Source organism: Verruconis gallopava (genome assembly GCF_000836295.1).
Source record: "Verruconis gallopava strain CBS 43764 unplaced genomic scaffold supercont1.63, whole genome shotgun sequence".
Taxonomy (NCBI): domain Eukaryota; kingdom Fungi; phylum Ascomycota; class Dothideomycetes; order Venturiales; family Sympoventuriaceae; genus Verruconis; species Verruconis gallopava.
The window spans coordinates 1-17,492 of record NW_015622199.1 but is presented as its reverse complement, the minus strand read 5'-3'; the positions used below and the strand labels follow the sequence as shown (position 1 = coordinate 17,492).

The 17,492-nt window shown below is 51.2% G+C and overlaps 6 protein-coding genes across 7 annotated transcripts; 2 read left to right on the top strand and 4 right to left on the bottom strand.

The window, feature by feature from the left end:
- Positions 1-516: 516 nt before the first annotated feature.
- Positions 517-5,644, bottom strand: PV09_09342 (uncharacterized protein). Its single transcript, XM_016363387.1, has 2 exons — positions 2,261-5,644; positions 517-2,201 (listed from the first exon to the last, which is right to left on the bottom strand). The coding sequence occupies exons 1-2, from the start codon at positions 5,167-5,169 to the stop codon at positions 1,577-1,579; spliced, it is 3,534 nt and encodes a 1,177-aa protein (XP_016208766.1). The 5' UTR covers positions 5,170-5,644; the 3' UTR covers positions 517-1,576.
- A 916-nt stretch (positions 5,645-6,560) lies between these two features.
- PV09_09341 (uncharacterized protein) lies at positions 6,561-7,199 on the top strand. The gene has a single exon (XM_016363386.1). It carries the CDS (start codon positions 6,689-6,691, stop codon positions 7,097-7,099), a length of 411 nt encoding a protein of 136 aa, XP_016208765.1. The 5' UTR covers positions 6,561-6,688; the 3' UTR covers positions 7,100-7,199.
- A 1,789-nt stretch (positions 7,200-8,988) lies between these two features.
- On the bottom strand, positions 8,989-11,629 carry PV09_09340. Of its 2 annotated transcripts, XM_016363384.1 has the most exons (6): positions 11,439-11,629; positions 11,352-11,387; positions 11,110-11,285; positions 10,870-11,050; positions 10,110-10,734; positions 8,989-9,987 (listed from the first exon to the last, which is right to left on the bottom strand). In XM_016363384.1, exons 1-6 carry the CDS (start codon positions 11,472-11,474, stop codon positions 9,515-9,517), a joined length of 1,527 nt encoding a protein of 508 aa, XP_016208763.1. In that variant the 5' UTR covers positions 11,475-11,629; the 3' UTR covers positions 8,989-9,514. The 2 variants fall into 2 exon arrangements, with proteins under 2 accessions (XP_016208763.1, XP_016208764.1); XM_016363385.1 differs by having other exon boundaries at positions 11,110-11,387.
- Positions 11,630-11,961: 332 nt separating this feature from the next.
- Positions 11,962-13,163, top strand: PV09_09339 (uncharacterized protein). Its single transcript, XM_016363383.1, has 3 exons — positions 11,962-12,046; positions 12,107-12,368; positions 12,433-13,163. Exons 1-3 carry the CDS (start codon positions 11,995-11,997, stop codon positions 12,890-12,892), a joined length of 774 nt encoding a protein of 257 aa, XP_016208762.1. The 5' UTR covers positions 11,962-11,994; the 3' UTR covers positions 12,893-13,163.
- PV09_09338 (tRNA (guanine-N(7)-)-methyltransferase) lies at positions 12,861-13,879 on the bottom strand. Its single transcript, XM_016363382.1, has 3 exons — positions 13,722-13,879; positions 13,522-13,670; positions 12,861-13,469 (listed from the first exon to the last, which is right to left on the bottom strand). Exons 1-3 carry the CDS (start codon positions 13,871-13,873, stop codon positions 12,985-12,987), a joined length of 786 nt encoding a protein of 261 aa, XP_016208761.1. The 5' UTR covers positions 13,874-13,879; the 3' UTR covers positions 12,861-12,984.
- A 180-nt stretch (positions 13,880-14,059) lies between these two features.
- On the bottom strand, positions 14,060-15,480 carry PV09_09337 (uncharacterized protein). The gene is made up of 2 exons (XM_016363381.1): positions 15,287-15,480; positions 14,060-15,079 (listed from the first exon to the last, which is right to left on the bottom strand). Exon 2 carries the CDS (start codon positions 15,040-15,042, stop codon positions 14,515-14,517), a length of 528 nt encoding a protein of 175 aa, XP_016208760.1. The 5' UTR covers positions 15,043-15,079; positions 15,287-15,480; the 3' UTR covers positions 14,060-14,514.
- Positions 15,481-17,492: the final 2,012 nt, after the last annotated feature.

Sequence of the window (17,492 nt, the reverse complement as noted above, 5' to 3'; positions counted from 1 at the left end):
CAAGCAGCTCATTTTTTTTTTTTGGAGGGAGGAGGGAGGAGGGGGAGGGGGAAGTGGGGAAAGGAGGTTTGGGGAGTGTTGTGGAAGAGAGAGGGCCAGCAATTTTTTTTTTTTGTGCGCAGCCAAACCAGAACTTTTTATTCTTTCATGACGGAATTACCGCAATGGCATCTCACCCTGCGTGAAGGAGCCTGCCCAGCGAGAGACGATCCAGAAGAGCTAATCGGTGTGCAAAAATACAAGTGACCGGAAAAAAATGGAGGGAATTGCGATTTGGGGTTTAAAAAAAAAAAAGAAAAAGAAAAAGAAAGTCGAAGCGATTCGTCTCTTGACATGATACAACGATACACAAGGGAGAAGATTTCACATTGCTTGTTTTTTTTAAAAGTTCTTCATGTACGATAGCACGCAAAATGTCATCAGTCAGATCATCATGATAGACTCATGTTCAAGAAGAAGGGAACCAGGAAACGTTTGTAGCGAACCGTCACACCTCAACTCATACCTCGCAAGCTTTTGATGACGATGGGTGCGCAGTCTACACGAGCGCGGAACAAAAAACTCGCAGCAGCCGTCAGTCTTTCTATGTTTGAAATATGAGCGCAAAGATTTTTTTTGGGTTTTAAAAAAATAAAAACGTTTCCTGAACCACTCGAAAACAAGAAAATAATTTTGGCGGCGGAAAAAGAGCCGCGTCACATGCCGATGATTAATGTTCCCGTCATGCCCCCTCCATGTGTATACGGCGCAAGAGTAAGATGTTCCTCATAAGCAATCAAAAAAGCAAAGTCCCATCACCCTCCAGCTTGGTTTTCATCCCCTCTGTAGTAGTTGCTGTAGTAATACTAGCTATTGATCAGAACGGACTGGGTGGTGAATAATGTGTTTTTGTTTTTACAAATGCAAATATGCGCGTGCATGAAAAATAGGAGAGCAGACCCGAACGTGAATTCAGCCGAACGAACCACGTTCGAAATGACAGACAAAATGTAAATGTCGAATATGGTGTGAGAACGGTGGCCCCCTTCCCCAACCGCTATGCAAGAATCGAAATAGTGCCCAGCCACACGACGAGTTTCAGACTGTGTGGGAATCGCAACTGATTACGCAAACGCAGAAACACGTGGCAGTCAAATAACTTTTTTTTTTGGACCGGATGTTGGACCACGGACCTCCTGTATCCTAGCATGAGAGCAGAGGCAATGGGGAGAGCTGGATGTACTGGCGGCCGTAAACGAGTTTGGTTGCACAAACATTGTGTGAGGGATAAATCTAGGTGTATAGCGCCGAGGAATACGAGACATCTACGGGCTGGCAGGACGGCAGGAGTAAAAATTTGCCTTTCGCAAGTGCCCAAGCTGGCCTGTCAAACCAATTGTAGACGCTGGAGATGCGGCCGAGAGGGTTTGAATAAATTGCCAACGAAGATGAACATGACGAAGTCGTCGTTGTCAGCCAACAATCTGATTCACGCGAGAAGCGCCTGTAGCAATCTTCTCCGTCTGGTAAGCCCGATAAAGTGACACGGCAGGCGAGGGTCGTGAACCAGACCAAATAACCCCAGAGAGCGAGGTTATTACCGGTCCAGTTCCTTCTCCAGCGCCTCGTCCAGGAAATCCTTTATCCTCTTCCTGTTTTTCATGTTGAGTGCGCCGTCGCGCCACGCGGCACGCAATTGCTTAAAAGCTGGACGGTCGCTTCCAGGTTGCTCACTCCGCACCAGACTTACGTAGTCCTGAGCCACACTGCGACGAATAGGGACATCAGCGTATGCCAGCGCCTTTCCATAGTACCTCAAGAGACTGTTCAGACCTGCAAACTCGTTACGCGTGGAGGCGTCCTCCATGGCAAAGCTGCGGAACTCCATGTACATGCGTGCGTTGAAGTGGCGAACTAAGAAGTGCTCCCAGAACTGATACATGTTCATCATGTCTTGCGGACAAGGATGAAAGTTGCGCTGCTGGATGGCGCGATCGCGAGCCGCAAGATACAGCTCAGAGGTCACGTCGGCGGGCAGATTGTAAGAGGGCGAGTCTTTGTCTTTGATGTAATAGACGCCCGTCGAACCCTCCGGTTGTGCCTCCCCGTTCCGTGAACCGCTGCGGGAACCCGCGAGCCTGCCACCCACACTGTTACCGCCACTGCTGGTGAGAAAGCGGTTAAAACGTTCCGAGGTGGTGGGCGAAGTTGCCCTATCAGATCTGCCCATAGCAAAAAGTTAACACATGCCAGAGCATCGCCTAAGGAGCGAAGTACCTACTCATCTGGAGTCGCTGAGGAGTTTGGACCAGACGGATGTCGTTGGCCATTGACGCCTTCCACGAGCCCGTTTGACTGCGCTCGCTGAGATGTGCTGCTTGTGGTGCCAGCCGTCTCGCCCGGCAAATCGCGAAGAACCACTCGCAGCACCTCAACCTCGCTATCCGTGAACGAATCCGGCTCCGTCTCTTCGACAGCATTGCTAAAAAGCGGCGGCTGAGCTGAGGGGCTGCCAAACGGCCCAGCGGACGCCTGCGGCACGCTTACGGCGCCGGGTGCCATGGCAGTGGCTGAAGCCTGGAACTGGCTGATGGAGGGCTGTGCATCCGAGCTTGTACTTGGACCGTAAGCGTTGTACGGTGCGGCAAAGCTGTTGAGAGATTGAAACGGCTGGGCGCCGAGTACGGGTCCCGCAGATTGCGGAATTGGCAGTGGTGAATGGCGAGCAAAGTGCACGTGTTCTGGCAGCTGGACGTTTGGACGTGGTGGAGGATGGTGAGACTCCGGTCCGTCGTGCTGTGCTGAAGGATCTCGCTCTTCCTTTTCCAACACCCATCGCTCCCAACCTTTGGCGGCACGTAGCCTGTCGGTCCCATCGGAGCCGACACGATGCTCAATGTTGGGTGATTGTTGGCAGACGTACTTGATGAGCTCCAGATCCTGCGTCATCATCTTCAATCGCTTGAAGTCCGCGATGAACGTGAGGAGCACAAAGCCCTGGGAGTCCATGTGCTTTCTGAGATAGGTGTCCTTCAAAAGATTGTCAATGGAGAAGTAGTATTCCATCTGCCGCGTGACGGCAGCAAGCAGGTCTGAGGTGGGGTCGCTCTGGTATGGCACAGCGGTTGCGGGCATGTAGAAGTCAGAGGGAAACATGCCATTGGCTTGCACGCCAGTGTTGAGCTGAAGCGACTGAACAGGGAAGCCGTTGAGCGCCCGTCCGTAAGAGGCGTCCGGAATGGACGACGCTCGACCCGTGTAGTTTCTACCATATCTCTGCACGTTTTGCGGTGCTTGACCGAAGAAGGGATCGTGGCCAAATCCGGTAGGGGACTTCGGGATGGCATTGTAGCCTTGCATGTTGAAGGCGCCTTGGCCGTTCACAAAGGAGTGCGCATTAGGGTGGAAGGTATGACCGTTACCACGACCGCCACGATGGCCACCTCCGCGTCCGCGTTCACCACGACCACGGCCCGAAAAAGTCGAGTAAGTCCCACTACCTTTTCTCTCATGGTGACGGGAAGCGAAGTCGGCCACCACGCTGTTCTTTCTCTCGCTGGTGGCGGGGCTGACGTCCTTCTTTTGGTTCTCAGCTTGGGTGGATGACGTCGTGGCCTGAGCTGGGGTCGCGTCAGTGGCCGTGGCCTTGTTGTCCTTTGCGGCATTGACGGAGGCTGCGGTGGCCGCCGTGTTGCCGTTGGACGTGGTAGCATTGTCCTTGGAAACGTTGTCCTCAGCACTCTTCTTGTCTCCGTTGACGACGGCCTCCTTGCGCACAGGCTTCGTCCGCTGCACGTTCGATGCCGACTCCACGTGGTCCCTTGGCTTGAACTTCGGCTCGTCCGACTGCTGCTTGGCAGGATGGTCACGCGTCACGCTTTCCTGGCGAGACTGCCGCCTCCCCGGGGCGTCATCATTAGATGCGCGCTTGGCCCGGCCTGGCGAGGAGCTGCGGGTAGCTTCTGAACGTTCACGGCGTGTTGGCTCTCCAGCCTGCGTCCCGGACTTGGCCTCGTTGCCTCGGTCGTTCTGGCTGGAAGCGGGCGTCCGCGTCCTTCCGTCATGGCCACCGCGACCTCCGCCTTTCCCGCCCCGACGTGCGGAGCCTGGCAGTGCGGTTTGGAACACCACCGTCGGCGTGAATTCCAGCTTGTTCCAGGCTTGCTTCCCTCTGGACTCATGGGTCGTGTGGGTGTCTGTCTCGGACCTCTCTTGCGAATGCTTGCCCTTTGGTTCTTCCTGCTTCGATGTGTCCGGCGTTGGCCACGCCTTGTCGTCGACGACAGTGTGGGCAACTTTCGAAGCCTGCTCGCTCCTCTCGACGTGTCGTTCAGTCTGCTGCGTGCTCTTTGTCTTTGACTCCGCATCTTCAGTCAACGCGGGAGGTTTTCCCACTGCCGTGCTGTCCTTCGACTGAGCAGACGTCTGCGCGAGGGAGGTCAAAGCCGCCGGAGAGGCAGACTTTGTAGCATCGACGCCGCTCGATTTGGCCGCACTTGTAGCAGACGGAGTGGGATTTGTCAGGGCTACAGGCTTCGGTATGGGGGCGACGGCGGGTTTAGCCTGCTGTGCTCGCGCCAGCCAAGGGTTCACTGTCGGTGCTGGTGCGTCAACCAGTTTGATCGGAGCCGACCACGCGGGCTTCGACGCCTTTTCATCGACTACGTCGACCTTCTCTTTCTTGTCCCCGCGTTTGGCGGTCTTTTTCCGACTCTTTGAGGACGACCGATCCGTCGAGCTTCGATGCCTGCCAGCGTCGGACCTGGCGTCGACGGCCGTCTTGAGCTTTGCGTCCCAGGCGGATTCCGGGAGTTCTGACACGGGCGATGCACCGTCATCTCTCGCCAAGGTCGACGTCGACGAGCCACCAAAATCGACCGAAGCAGGGCTAGCAACTCCGTTCGTCTGAGCGGCGGGTGTTGCAGCGTGAGACTTGTTGTTTGATGCCGGCTGATTCTCCACCGCCGTCGACGCTGTGCTGTGCGAGGTTCGGGTATCGTCGTCGTCGGCATCGGCCCATCGAGCGCCGTGAAGCTCAGGCTTGAGCGTCGGGGCACCGGTCTGGTCTCTGGCCGGCGTCACGGCACCCGACGAAGCCTTGCTGGGCTGGGCGGAGGTCGAATGCGAGGCTCCACGCGCGGCTTGTGCGTACGATGCAGGCTTGATAGCCTCCACGTGCGACGAGGACATGGTTGCGAATGTTGTGCAAGCCTAGTGATAGGCGAGGCAGAGTTTTTGAGCACTCCCGAGGCACGCTTGGTCCGGCGGAAGGACACTAGAATCGGGGACAAGCCGTCCGGCTTCCCGAAGCAAGAGTGGAAGCGCTCAGCACACAGAGTGGAGCGCGTGCGTCCGGAGAGGTGTTGTGTACGCCCTCTCCGCACCACCTCTTGCCGTCGCCACGCGACAGTGGCTTGCCGTGCGGAGACCCAAGCTCTCTACTGAGACAGGCGAGGAGCCGATCGGCAACGATGAATGGAAAGCTCGCAAGTGCACGTGCGTGCACAATGTGCAATGAAAGAATTGGCGACGAAGTTTGCCGCACGTCTCTTGCTGCGTCGGGGGAATGACGAAGATACGATGCCGGTTGAGGCGTGGTGCCGCCCGACTGTGGTTAAAGATGACGGTGAGGGGAGGGGAAAGGATTTCGTGATGAAATGCCCTTCTGTACTAATCAGCTTAAAGCCACAGTTCTGAACCGGAGAAGGATAGTTGAGCGGTGGATGGGGTTGGGCAGAGAAAGACGATGGGCATGGAGAAGCTGGCACACGGCGTGGAGCAGCACGAACAGCGGCGGAGAGGCGTGGAGAAGACGAGGAGGGAAGCGGCGAAGGTGGGAAAGAAGGAGGAGAAGGGGAAGCAGATGAAGTAGACGGAAGGAGATGCTACCGGTGGTTGGAGGGGGGGGGGTTGAAGGGCGGGTGTTGTGTAGTTGTGGAGAGATGATAGCAGGAAGCAGGTCGAGGTGGTTTTTTTTTTTCGCCGGCAGCGGTTTCCGTGACGCATCAAGGCAGGCGTAATTGTGGTTGGAACGGGAGCTGTGTGTGCGCACCGGGGCGAAAACCGGACAGAACACAAGAAACCAAAGGGAGGGTCAGAACAAGAGCGAGAAATCACTCACCTTGCGGGTGCTTCTGGAGACGGGGCAGAAATGAATGGAAAGGAGGCAAGAATATGGAGGATGAAGGGAGGAGGAAATTGAGGGTGGAGTGGTGAAGGGATGTGAAGGTACGGATGGTAGAGGCGGCAGCAGTGGGCAGGTAGCAGGACGGAGTCGTGGGCACTGGGCGGAGGACAGCGGGCAGCGGGCAGTGGGCAATGGGCAGTGGGCAGTGGGCAGTGGGCAGTGGGCAGTCGGCAGTCGGTACGGGCAGCGGGCGGTGGGCGACGGGCACAGGGCACAGGGCCGAGGACAGTGGGTGGTGGGCCGTACTGCCAGTCACTCAAGCAGCCCACGTCTCGGTGGTGCGGTCGGTAAATTTGGCGACCTTTGGGGGGGGGGGGGCGTCTGGCGCTTTTCACCTTTTGGCCTTTGTGCCCTCCGCCGTGCACTCGCTCGCAGCCGACATTGCCCGCTCCTTGCTGTGTCTGTCTGGTTCTATGCCAATGCTCACGTATATGTATATTCACATATATGTGTATATGTATATATAGATAGATATATGTCCGAACGGAGACCGTATCTGTCTGCCTCTCTACATGTTCACCCATGCACGCTCGCTCTCGCTCTCGCCCTCGCCCTCTCTTGCTCCGTCCTTTCAACCTGCGTCTCAGTCGCCGTGCACGTGCACGTGCACGCATTTCTCACACTCGAATGCCAAGCCGCACACTTTCCTGCGCAAAACTAGAGCTGGGACGAAAGCACATCATGACTCTTGGATCCTTGACGGGCAGTGACCGTTTGGGGAGAGCCGGGCGCGTGGAGGACGCTGCCTCCTTCGAGCAACGGACAGAGGGTGTGGTGGGCATGTTTGGCAAGGCCACTGTCTTTGTCTGCTACGCAGGACAAACGCTAGTGCGCACCAAGAGAACAGAACTCATGCCCAACCAACACCAGTTTGTCCGCGGCACAGAGAGTGGAAAGGCAGGCCTGCGAACGAGATGCACTAGCACTCTGTAATGGAGCGCATGCCCTCTCCAAATTTCCTTCTGACACCCTGTGCGTCGAACACAAAGCCCGCACCCTTCAAAAACCAAAACCAAAAAAAAAAAAAAAAAGATCGCGCGTGCTCGGCAAGAGTGGGGAACGCGAAAAAGAAAAACCAAGGAAGACGGACGGCGGGTAAGGTTAAGTTCGGTCCAGTCAGGTCAGATCAGGTCACTGTCAGGCAAACGAGCCACAGCACATTGCTCGAAACAGGCGTGTGCAAGGTTGGAATCGGAGACCACGGCAGCAGGCGACAGAGTCAAGCAGGCCTTGCACACCAGAAGGATCGAAAAGGAGATCGGGGACGGGGCAGATGCAAGTCTACATTGCGCTCCATGGGCCAGAGCTTGCGCCATATAGGGCGGCAAGGAAGGAAGACCAGCAGGCAGGAAATGTACGGAGAAGAAACGCGTCTTCACATACGTACCAGGTATACACACGCATCTACCTTCTCTCCCTCTCGCTCTCTCTCTCGCTCTCTCCAGCGCCCTGCTTCTTCTTCCCGGCCCACGCATCTATCCGTCTGCTCTATTGCTCGGCTTTTCTCTCCTGTTGACACTTGTCGCTCTCTTCGGCTGGCCCGTCAGTCCTCGCCTTCTCGCGGCCCCGTTTGCTCTGCACAGGGCGTCGCAGCGCAACAGGCGCACCCACGACGTGCCTCATGCCAAGCCGGCGATCAAAAAATCCCATCGACGCGCCGGCTTCTGCTCGGTTCAACGGCGGAGATTTGATCGGCGCACATTCGCGTCTGCGCGCGACCTGTGTATCCCCCCTCGTGTCGCCGTGGACCGCAGCATCCGTGTAGCGCGTGTTTTGTGTGCACGTTTTGCGTCCGCACGTCCAGCTCCGTCCTCTGCTTCATCCTGTGTGTGAGCGCTCCTTATGTTTTGCATTTGCCTTTGCTCCTGTCCAAGAGTCCTGCCGGCACCCTCCCTCATCGTCGCCGTGCTTGTGACGGACAACCGCCCTTCAAACAAAGGCCGAACATCAAGCATGAACAATGGAAACCATCGCAGAAACGAAGCCGATCATCCGGATGCTAACCCTCGCAGCATTTGCCTCGGCGCCCTCGTCAGAGTTCGGGCAACGACAGAGAATCCGTCCTGTGCTGCGCTGCACGTTGGCCCGCTCTCCCTCCCTCCCCTCTGTTCCGCCGTGCACTCTGTCGATGCGTTGCGGCCGTCAAGCTCGTGTGCCCGCACGACGGACACACCATCCACCCTCCGATTGCCGCTGCTGCTGCTGAGCTACCGCGCTCTCCATCGACTTGGTTTCTCGTGCGCGCTCTCTTGTGTGTCGCCCGTCCAAGGCTGCTGATCCATCGCCCTTTTCACACCGGTGCGCTGCACGTGCATCTACAACACACACACACAGCCGCACCACCCTCCTCCCTAAGTTATCCCTGCTCCATCTTTCTTTGCCGTCAAGCCCCAGAAGCAAACATGAAAACCCTCCCCTGCGACCTCTCCCACCCGTCTGCATCTTGCACACGCCTTGCACGCTCTGACTTTCTCCATCTCTCTAGCCTGGCTTTTGTGCTTCTTCTTTCTCGCGCCGCTCTCTCACCTTCTTGTTCACATCTGGCTGGTTGTCCGGTGGCTGCCGCGTAGCAGAACACGGAGGTGCCCTATCAGCGCCAGTCCCACAGGACGTACCGGTCACCCAAAAAAAATCCGGCGCGTCGGAGCCGTCGTTTTTCGTGCCAAAAAAAAATTGGGACTCTTGCTGGCCGCCGTCAAAATAAGTATGCATGGCCTAAGCGAAGTCGCGAGACTGGCTTCAGTCATTTTACGTCATAAAACAGAATGCAGGACAGCTTTTTAAGATCAAAACGAAAAAAAAAAAAGTAAAGAATGGGAAAGGCAAAGGATGGTAAGGTAAAATGGTCTGTACCATGCCGCGTCCCATTGTTCTCCTTGCCAAAAAGTTACTCGTACTTGCTCGTGTCTTCTTCGTTGACGATCACACGTCTCCCTGTCGACCGAGCCTTTGCTCGTGCATCCATAAGACAGCCTAAGCCTTTGCCCGTTGCTCTGGAGATCGACACGAAGCGCAGCTCATCACCGTTTTTTCCAAGCCCAGTCCATCCGCAATCGCGATGGACGCCACGGTGCAACTGGACGCACACGTGCGTTAACCTTTTAAGTTCAGCCTCGTCGCCTTCTCGTCCGCAACGATGACTAAAAAAGTTAAGGGAGTCGTGCGACACGTCTCACGTGACGGCGTCTCCAGCTTCCCATCACCGCCGGCATGGCACTGTCGAGCTGTGCATTAGATATGATTGCTGTCTAGCTTCCGGATCGATGGCCAGCCCTTGAGTTCCTGACTTTGCATGTATGCCCCAGCCCGGCTGTCGCCCTCGGGTCAAGAAAACTCACAAGTCACTCCTCACTTCCACAGCCACTTTCTGCAATTTTTCGCACCGCACAAACACGGTATGCTGTCTTCTTCGGCTCCGCTCTCAGACCCCTCGCCTGTCTCGTTAGCGCTGCCAGCCTCATCCGTCGTGCCGTCGTCGTCTCGGTAGTCAAACGTCAGCTCCTCCCCCGCCGCAATATCCCTCAGAGCGAAGAAGGCGATTTCGTACAGAAACGTATTGTTCTTGTCCCTGCTGACCACGTACACCACGCAGTTGGGCTCACACGAGTGGTTGATGAAGCGCGTGGGGCCTCCGTAGAACTCGCCGTCAATCTCATACCGGTGGTCGCCTTCGCGCATGAACTTGTCGAGCGAGAACAGGTACGAATCCTTGGACTTGCCACCTCGCACCGCCCGTCGGTCGGCTTCGTCCCGTGTGATCACCTCGCCGCGGTACGTGTCAATAAATTGGCCTTGTCTGAGATTTTCGGTGGCTCGCAATCCTGTGCTAGGCGGTCAGCATGTGTTTATCTTGTAGCCCAAGCCGTGAGAGTGAAGAAGGGAGACGAAGTGAGCGAAGAGAAAAGGTTTTTTTTTTTTGGGTGGGGGAAAAGAAGCTACAGACCCCATCCTCTGTGTTTGGTCTTGAAGATCTCGAGGCCAACCGTCCTGCCCTTCTGTACAACGCGGCTCTTGCATCCAGGCCCACAAGCGCAATTGTCGTTGCACTCGTAGATCGGCCACCGATGGCCCAGGTAACTCGAGACGAGCAAACCCGACTTGGCCGAGTACGGAAAGCGCTTGGGCAGCCCCATCAGCGAGATCATTGCGCCATCCTCGTAGTCCCGCAGCATCTGTCTCTCATGCACGTCCAACCTGGCGTCATTGATCCTGGCGTACTCGAGGCATTCGCACGAGCGTGTGTACTCGCATCCGCAATTAGCGCCCATGTTGGGCTTGCATGTCGGGCCGAACCGTGAAGGTACGAGACCACATCCTTGCATCATGCTCGGATCCGGTGGCTCAACGCCCTCGCGGTAGAGATATCCGTCAATGAATGTGAAGGACAGCGGAGGGGTCGAGGCGTCGCGCGTATTAACAAGCCTGATGGCCTTGCCTGGGAGAGACTGCAGGCTGCGCGTAAACTGAGATCGTATCTTGCTAGCGGCCACATTATATCTCGAGCCCATGGAACGTTGCCGCATCGACGCCGTCGGAAAGTCGGACGTGTCGACCCTCAGCCTCGTCATCTGCCGTACATGTGAGCAACTAGTCCTAAAACGGCAATATCAAAGAAAGAATTCAAGGGGGGAGAATCTCTTCTTTCACGGCAGAGCTGTGGCTCTTTTGCCGATGGACAACCGCGAAAAGCATTTCCCACGTACTGGTTCCATTTTTATAACACCGTCCGCGACATAGATCTCACAATTGTACGTGTCGTGGTTGTCCCTTGCGTCAGACGACCCGTCTAGCTCCCCGCCGGTTGCTAACGTGCGGCTGTGTTCAAAGGGCGACAAGCGCTGTGTGTGTTGGCAGTTTTGCGCCTTTCTCTTTGATCGCTGATCCCTGGTCCTGTTAGGCGCATTCGTCTGGGGACTGCATTCAAATGATGGATAAAGACCTGCCTAGCCAAGACGTCCGCTCGAAGGCTCTCGAGGTACAGCTGCACGTGCGCTAGACAGGAGCGACAAGAGCTGTTATCCAGTCCGTCGGACCCTGAAAGTTCGTGTATCGGATGCCAGGAACATGGTGCGAGCCTTGGATCACCCTCCCACTTCCATCGTACCAGGTACTCTTCCGTCTGCGTCGTGATTAATACGGGGGTTTAAACTGAATGAAATCAGTCCTCTTGAGGCATTAAAACTACCTTTCCTTGGATTCGATGCGCAATGATTGATTGAACCTATATTCCGAATGAACATTCAACCCCAAACAAAAGATGGTGAAAACCTACGTCTTCCGGATTAATGCATGCATCGCCAGTTCGCATGTTGAAACCTGATGTCAGCGATTGATTCTTCTGCCACCATAAGCATATTTTCAGGCTATGAACCCTAATGAAAGTCACTTTGCTTTCTTTTATTTTCAAAAGAAAGCGGACCTTCTAAGAAGGTGTGACTAGTTTTAATCTTTTCGATATTACAAGCATGATTTGTTATAAAAATTACTTTCAATTGACTAGCTAAATTTGGCTAACTACGCACAGTCTTGGCACTTCATGAGCTTTGACAGCTTTCAGATATGATAATATAAAAGAATATTTTTAAGAGAAATTTTATCAAAGCATATATAATCTAAGGAGACATTCAAGAGAAACCACTATGCATGACAACTGTGATAACCTGGCTCTCACTAGGCCACCTGCTCACTAGGCCGCATTCCAGCTGTGATACTCTTGTAGGCGACCCGCTTCGAGGTTCGTGCTGGTTTATCGATAAGAATCCCTAAAAAGTTTTGTGCAGCGCGAACATAATCAGGTCAAGTTCTGCTCTTTGGCCTATTAGAGAACAATGGCAGCCGCATCACCCGCTCCAAGTTTCATGAAGCAGTTGGCAGCAAATGGTATGGCTTTCATGCCATCAACCCTCTTTGGAAAAAGGCAGGACTGACTAATCGTGCTAGAAAAATCTGTGCGAGACCGAGCCGTGGACAGCCTCAGAATCTACCTGCGGTCAAGGAAAGAGTTTTCTGAGATTGAGCTGCTGAAGCTATGGAAGGGACTCTTCTATTGCATGTGGATGAGCGACAAGCCACGGAATCAGCAACAGCTTGCTCGCGATCTGGCAGACTTGGTGGATGTTGTTCCGCGTGAAACCGTTGTCCCTTTCTTGGACGCCTTTTGGAAGACAATGGCACGAGAGTGGAATGGTATCAGCTCGTTGAGGTATCCTACCATATTTTTCTATCGGTTTTTAGAAAGGTTTTTAGCCCGCTGACGAAAGAAACAGGATGGACAAATATCTGTACCTTGTCAGGCAGTACCTATACGTCTCGATCCGTTACCTGGCAAAGGCCGGTTGGAAGGACAGCGACATGATCGATCGATTTATGAAAATCTTGACGGACACGCCGCTGAATGCAAGAGAAGCAAGGATACCAAACGGAATGCGATATCACGTACTCGATGTCTACCTTGACGAAGTGGAAAAAGTAGATAACGAATATGACGCGAAAACTCCTTTCAACCGATTACTTGCACCTGTGGTCCTTATACAGAAGGAAAGTCCTACACGGACCGTAAGGGAACGAGCAAAGGAACAGCTTGATGACGAGAGAGTGCGAACGTGGCTAGGCCAGGGCGAGAAGCACGCGGGCGAGGTGAAGAAAGATGAAGACAAGCCGCAGGGAGAACAGAAGGAGGACGCGTGCCTTGGTGAGGGTGAAGATTGGGGTGGATTTGAGGATTGAGCTGATTTTGGCTTTGAATGATTTTCGTTATCCTGTACATTGTGATACCCAAGGCATAGCGTCGTGGTGAGCGTTCGTACCCCAAAAGATTATTATGGCCAAGGAGGATCTTCTAGCCGACGGAAACAGGCAACTAGTTTCAAGCCCTTGTTCCTCTCGACCTTTTTTCCCTCTTCAGTCTCTGAGCGCATGATAGCTACGCATTCGTCCTTTTCGATCTCTTCCTCGCTTAGCCTCTCAAATAGCGCACAATCATTTAAGTGCTTAGCCATCCACTCGTGCAGGTCCTTGACGTCAGTGATCGTGTAGATAATGCCACCCGCTCTCATCACGTACGCATACTCTGCCGCGAGCGTTGCTGAGACGATCCGGGCCTTGTGTTTGCGTGCCTTGAAGTGCGGGTCCGGAAAGCACAAAAATATCTTTGTCAGCTGGCCTTTACGGAAGAAGTTTGGCATAAACTTCATCGTGTTGGCCCGAAGGCATGCTACGTTCTGGTACGTGCTCGGGTCCTGGTGTCTCAGTGCTTTGATCTTTTCTTGCACGAACTCGGTCACCGCAGTTCTTATCTCCATCCCTTTTACCTCGTGAGCGTAAGTAACAGATGATGTGACATGCCGATTGCTCACCAAGAATGAGGGACTCCGGAAAACGTGGTGAAAGTGCGAAGAGTAAACCTCCGAACCCACAACCAATGTCGGCGAACTCAACGCTCTTGCTTTGACCTGCATATGCCGGATAATACTCCGACCAGTCCATAGCATCCGGGCAGTCCGGACTAAGACAAGTTATAAGAATGCGCACGTGCATGGAAGTGTAGCGTACATACTAGGTCAAGCGATGGTCGGAGAAGGGGTTGGCATGGGCACGCTGCCGGTAATGTCTCTTCTGCGGAATTGATGCATTTTCAGAGTTTTCTCTCCTCGCCCTTGCTTTTTCTGCGGCTCGTTTGCCTTTTGTTGCCGGTGACGTGGATGCCATGTTGTGGTCGCGCGGAGGAAAAAAAGTGCCGCAGGACGTCGACAGGACCGAAGTTAGTGGCGTGCGACAAGTAGCCACGACGAGTTGTTGCTCAAAATTCCTGTACTGCAAACCTAACACATGAGACGAAGGAAAATCTTCTCGTGAGCCAAACAGACACGCAATTACGGGTATTTTGTTTGAATAAGGGTTCAAAAATGGAGGAATACAATTCAGTTTGCTTCTATAAGTCGTGGATTGTCCAGATCTAACTTCAAGCACTAACTGCTGCTGCCAGAAACACAGCAACTCCAGTTCGAAACCAAACGAAAGAAATATTACAAGTGCTTTGTCTCGCTGCCTCCTTAAAACCCCAATATTGAGGCTTCCCGATACTTTCGTCGGGCGCTGGTAGCTTAGTTTTAAACTTGCTCTCCAAATGTCGGCGTTGACGATATCGTACAAATAGTCAATATCATCGCTCCCTTGCATTAGTAAAGTAGTCGGGATGAATAATCTTGCCAAGTCCAATGCCCGGCCAAATGCAAGCAACCAAATCATCATCACAGAATGTTCAGGTTCTGTTTTGACGGAGACATCGACCAGTTCCCAAAGAGATGACGACTCCATGTAACTTGGGAGCTTTGCATCACCTCTGTTCACTACGGACGCCCCACTTGCATGCGCTCCATGCGTTGGCGTTCACTGACAAAAGCGTCTCTAGTGCTCTGCAATAGCTCATATAACGCCCTGTTTGCTTTTGCTTGATTCTGCATCTGTTGATACTGCTCCGTCCAGAAGTCAGCGAGGATGAGCAAGTCCTCCCAAGCACCATCGAAACCGCGACTCCACAACCAGACCATGACTGCGATCGATCCCAAGGAGACTGCAAATTTGAAGAAGAACCTGATCCAAAACATAACCCCTCGATATGCCATCCGTATGGCCTGGAGAGAGATGAGTATAATGAAACAAGTTATTGCGAGTCTGGTGAGCCAGTTTTCATCCGCCTTTGCTTTATCTGCAACGTTGGCGATGAATTTGATGGCTTTTACGCCGTACACAAAAATGAAGAAGAGCGCAGACTGGATAATTTCGGAGACTAGCTCCAGTGCTGTCCGGATTTGATCGTCCATGTTAGTATTTTCTGGTGGATAAGAGTTCGTGTTGGATTGACCGGTAATAAGCATAAGACCTTTTCTAAGGAGTGTTTCGATGTGTTATTTCCTGATTGTTGTTAGAACGACGGTTATAATGAAAGGGCCAAGGATAAATTGGATGTATTTCACATCCCTACAGCAGGTCAAGCAGCTGCAAGTTGGAAAAGTGAATGTATTTCTCGATGAGTTTCCCTAAGCCAGCATTATGGCAATGCTTGGTCTATGGCTAGCAGCTATAGCCCTCCACGGTCGGAAGAAATGGTGCAGCTCATACCTTAGAACATATGAAGTCATTAGTAGTGCAAACAAGCGTCAGTGTTTTTGAAGTGAATGAAAGCGGGCACGCTCTACTGTATAAACAGAATTGGGATCTACAGGGAATATTGTTTCAATTTTCAGGGGCTGACCTCGATCGAAGGAGACAATCTCTATGTCTTTTCTTGATGCCCTCCGATGCAGACTCAAGCACCATATAGGAAGAAATTGACTGCGCACGGGCCACGACACTAAAACGGACATCAAAATAACGCGGTCCTTAAGGGCATATATGTTAGGAATACCTTCCCAGTACCGACTAGCTTTACTAATATGAACCACTTCGGAAGGGATGAGCTTCCTAAAGTAAAGGAATAATATATAACTAATTTATTATAAAAGGAAATATAATAAGATAGTATAAAGGTTTTAGGCTGACCACCACTTCAGGGGTATTACGAGGTAACATGTAAGGGGTGAATGTAAGCGTGATATCAGGATGGGGAGCAATGAGTATGGATTGGTATCAAAACTGACGACTGAGGAGTAAAACTAAGGTGGACACTGTGCGTAGCTTAAATACTGCTTCCCCCTGGAGCACGTGACCCGCGGCCTGAGCGCAGCCGTACCGTGCGTATGTTCCTACTCCGTTCCTCACATAACACGTGTCACGGAACCACTAGAAGTGATCTACTTAAGTTATCATATAAGGTAAACTGATGAGGCTATTAACTATCTATTCAGTTATGCTATACTAAAGTATTATATAATAATCAAGATATTGCATAAAGAAGGGAAGGCCTGAAAATAGTTCTTATTAAAAATATAAAGGGGGCCTTATCATATCTTTCCTAATTAGGATTTAGGTGCGCGCGCGGTAAAATCAAATTAGAAAGTTAGTTTAGTTTAGGAATTTAATTAACTAATATTAGGTAATATTAGATTATATTAGATTATATTAGATTATATTAGATTATATTAGATTATATTAATTAATATTAATACTATTTTAATTAGATAAGTAATAGGATAGTATTAATTATATATTATAAAGGTAATTTTATAATAGTACCCCCCTCCTAGCTAGTAAAGCCTCTAGAGAGGGGCCTGGAGAGGGAGTTCCGGGAGTTTAAGCTCAGGTGTTTGGGTCCAGATTATCAGATACTCTGGTTTAGGTGCTTAGGCCTGATTATTTAAATTCAGGCACTTAGGTTCAGTTACTTAGATTTAGATATTCAGGCTTAATTATTTAGATTTAGGTACTTAGGTTTAGTTATTTAGGTTTAGGTATTTAGGCTTAGTTATTTAAGTTTAGGTTAGACTATTATAGTCTTAAAACTTTGTTACGAGGTAACATGGTGATCACGTGAAGGGAGAGCGATCATGTTGATCATTCATGATCGAGGTGATCAGTCTGCATAAGCGAAAGGTTGTGATTCGCTCAGAAGGATTGAACGAATCAGGAATGCAGTTAGTGATCAGTCTGATCATTCATGATCAGAATGATCGCTGAGAATCAGGCAACAAGGACACTGGAACAAAGGTCTATATAAACATCCTGTCCCTACTGGCATTACACCTCTTTGTGATTCAACTGTCTAGTTTACCTAGTAGTTAGTTTGAATACATTCTCATACTCTTGAAGCTCAGACTATTCTAAGTCATAAACATAACTATCTTATTGTATTCCTTCCACAATAAGCTCTTGTTATACATTGTTCCTCTGCTCTAGGAAGCTAAACCCTTCCGAAGTGGCTTACATTAGTGAAGCTAGTCGGTATCAGGAAAGTATTCCTAACAAACTTATATTATAATTATTTAATATAGGATATATTTTATACTTTATATTTAGTAAGAGCTACTATTTTAAATAGAGTATTTTTAAATTCCTAAGTATTATTATCTAAATTATTATATCTATACTATTTAATTAGGAACTATAATTAACAGTAGTAGATTTATATATCTAAAATCTATTTAACCAGGTATTTATCTTCTCTATTAATCTTAATTAGGGGTGGCGGCTCCTACTGCTGGCTAGGCAGTAGTTTATAACTAATTAATAGTATTAAGTTTAATATATTAATTATAGGCTATATATATATTAAGCTAAATAGCTTTAACTTATATATATAGGGTAATACTTTTTTTTAATCTTATATAGGCCTGTATTCTTCTAGTCCAGTTTCTTAGTTAGTGTTAGGAATACTTTCCTGATACCGACT

Bases quoted from the DNA above. Each gene is read 5' to 3' on its own strand.
- PV09_09342 (XM_016363387.1), bottom strand. From the start codon at position 5,169: ATGTCCTCGTCGCACGTGGAGGCTATCAAGCCTGCATCGTACGCACAA. The intron at 2,202-2,260 runs GTAGGTACTTCG...TGCTATGGGCAG, and splicing joins TCCTCAGCGACTCCAGATGA to ATCTGATAGGGCAACTTCGC.
- PV09_09341 (XM_016363386.1), top strand. From the start codon at position 6,689: ATGCACGCTCGCTCTCGCTCTCGCCCTCGCCCTCTCTTGCTCCGTCCT.
- PV09_09340 (XM_016363384.1), bottom strand. From the start codon at position 11,474: ATGCGAACTGGCGATGCATGCATTAATCCGGAAGAC. The intron at 11,051-11,109 runs GCAGGTCTTTAT...TAACAGGACCAG, and splicing joins CGAGCGGACGTCTTGGCTAG to GGATCAGCGATCAAAGAGAA. The intron at 10,735-10,869 runs GTACGTGGGAAA...CATGTACGGCAG, and splicing joins GTGTTATAAAAATGGAACCA to ATGACGAGGCTGAGGGTCGA.
- PV09_09339 (XM_016363383.1), top strand. From the start codon at position 11,995: ATGGCAGCCGCATCACCCGCTCCAAGTTTCATGAAGCAGTTGGCAGCA. The intron at 12,047-12,106 runs GTATGGCTTTCA...TAATCGTGCTAG, and splicing joins GAAGCAGTTGGCAGCAAATG to AAAAATCTGTGCGAGACCGA. The intron at 12,369-12,432 runs GTATCCTACCAT...CGAAAGAAACAG, and splicing joins AATGGTATCAGCTCGTTGAG to GATGGACAAATATCTGTACC.
- PV09_09338 (XM_016363382.1), bottom strand. From the start codon at position 13,873: ATGGCATCCACGTCACCGGCAACAAAAGGCAAACGAGCCGCAGAAAAA. The intron at 13,671-13,721 runs GTATGTACGCTA...AACTTGTCTTAG, and splicing joins TCCGACCATCGCTTGACCTA to TCCGGACTGCCCGGATGCTA. The intron at 13,470-13,521 runs GTGAGCAATCGG...ACGAGGTAAAAG, and splicing joins TCCGGAGTCCCTCATTCTTG to GGATGGAGATAAGAACTGCG.
- PV09_09337 (XM_016363381.1), bottom strand. From the start codon at position 15,042: ATGCTTATTACCGGTCAATCCAACACGAACTCTTATCCACCAGAAAAT.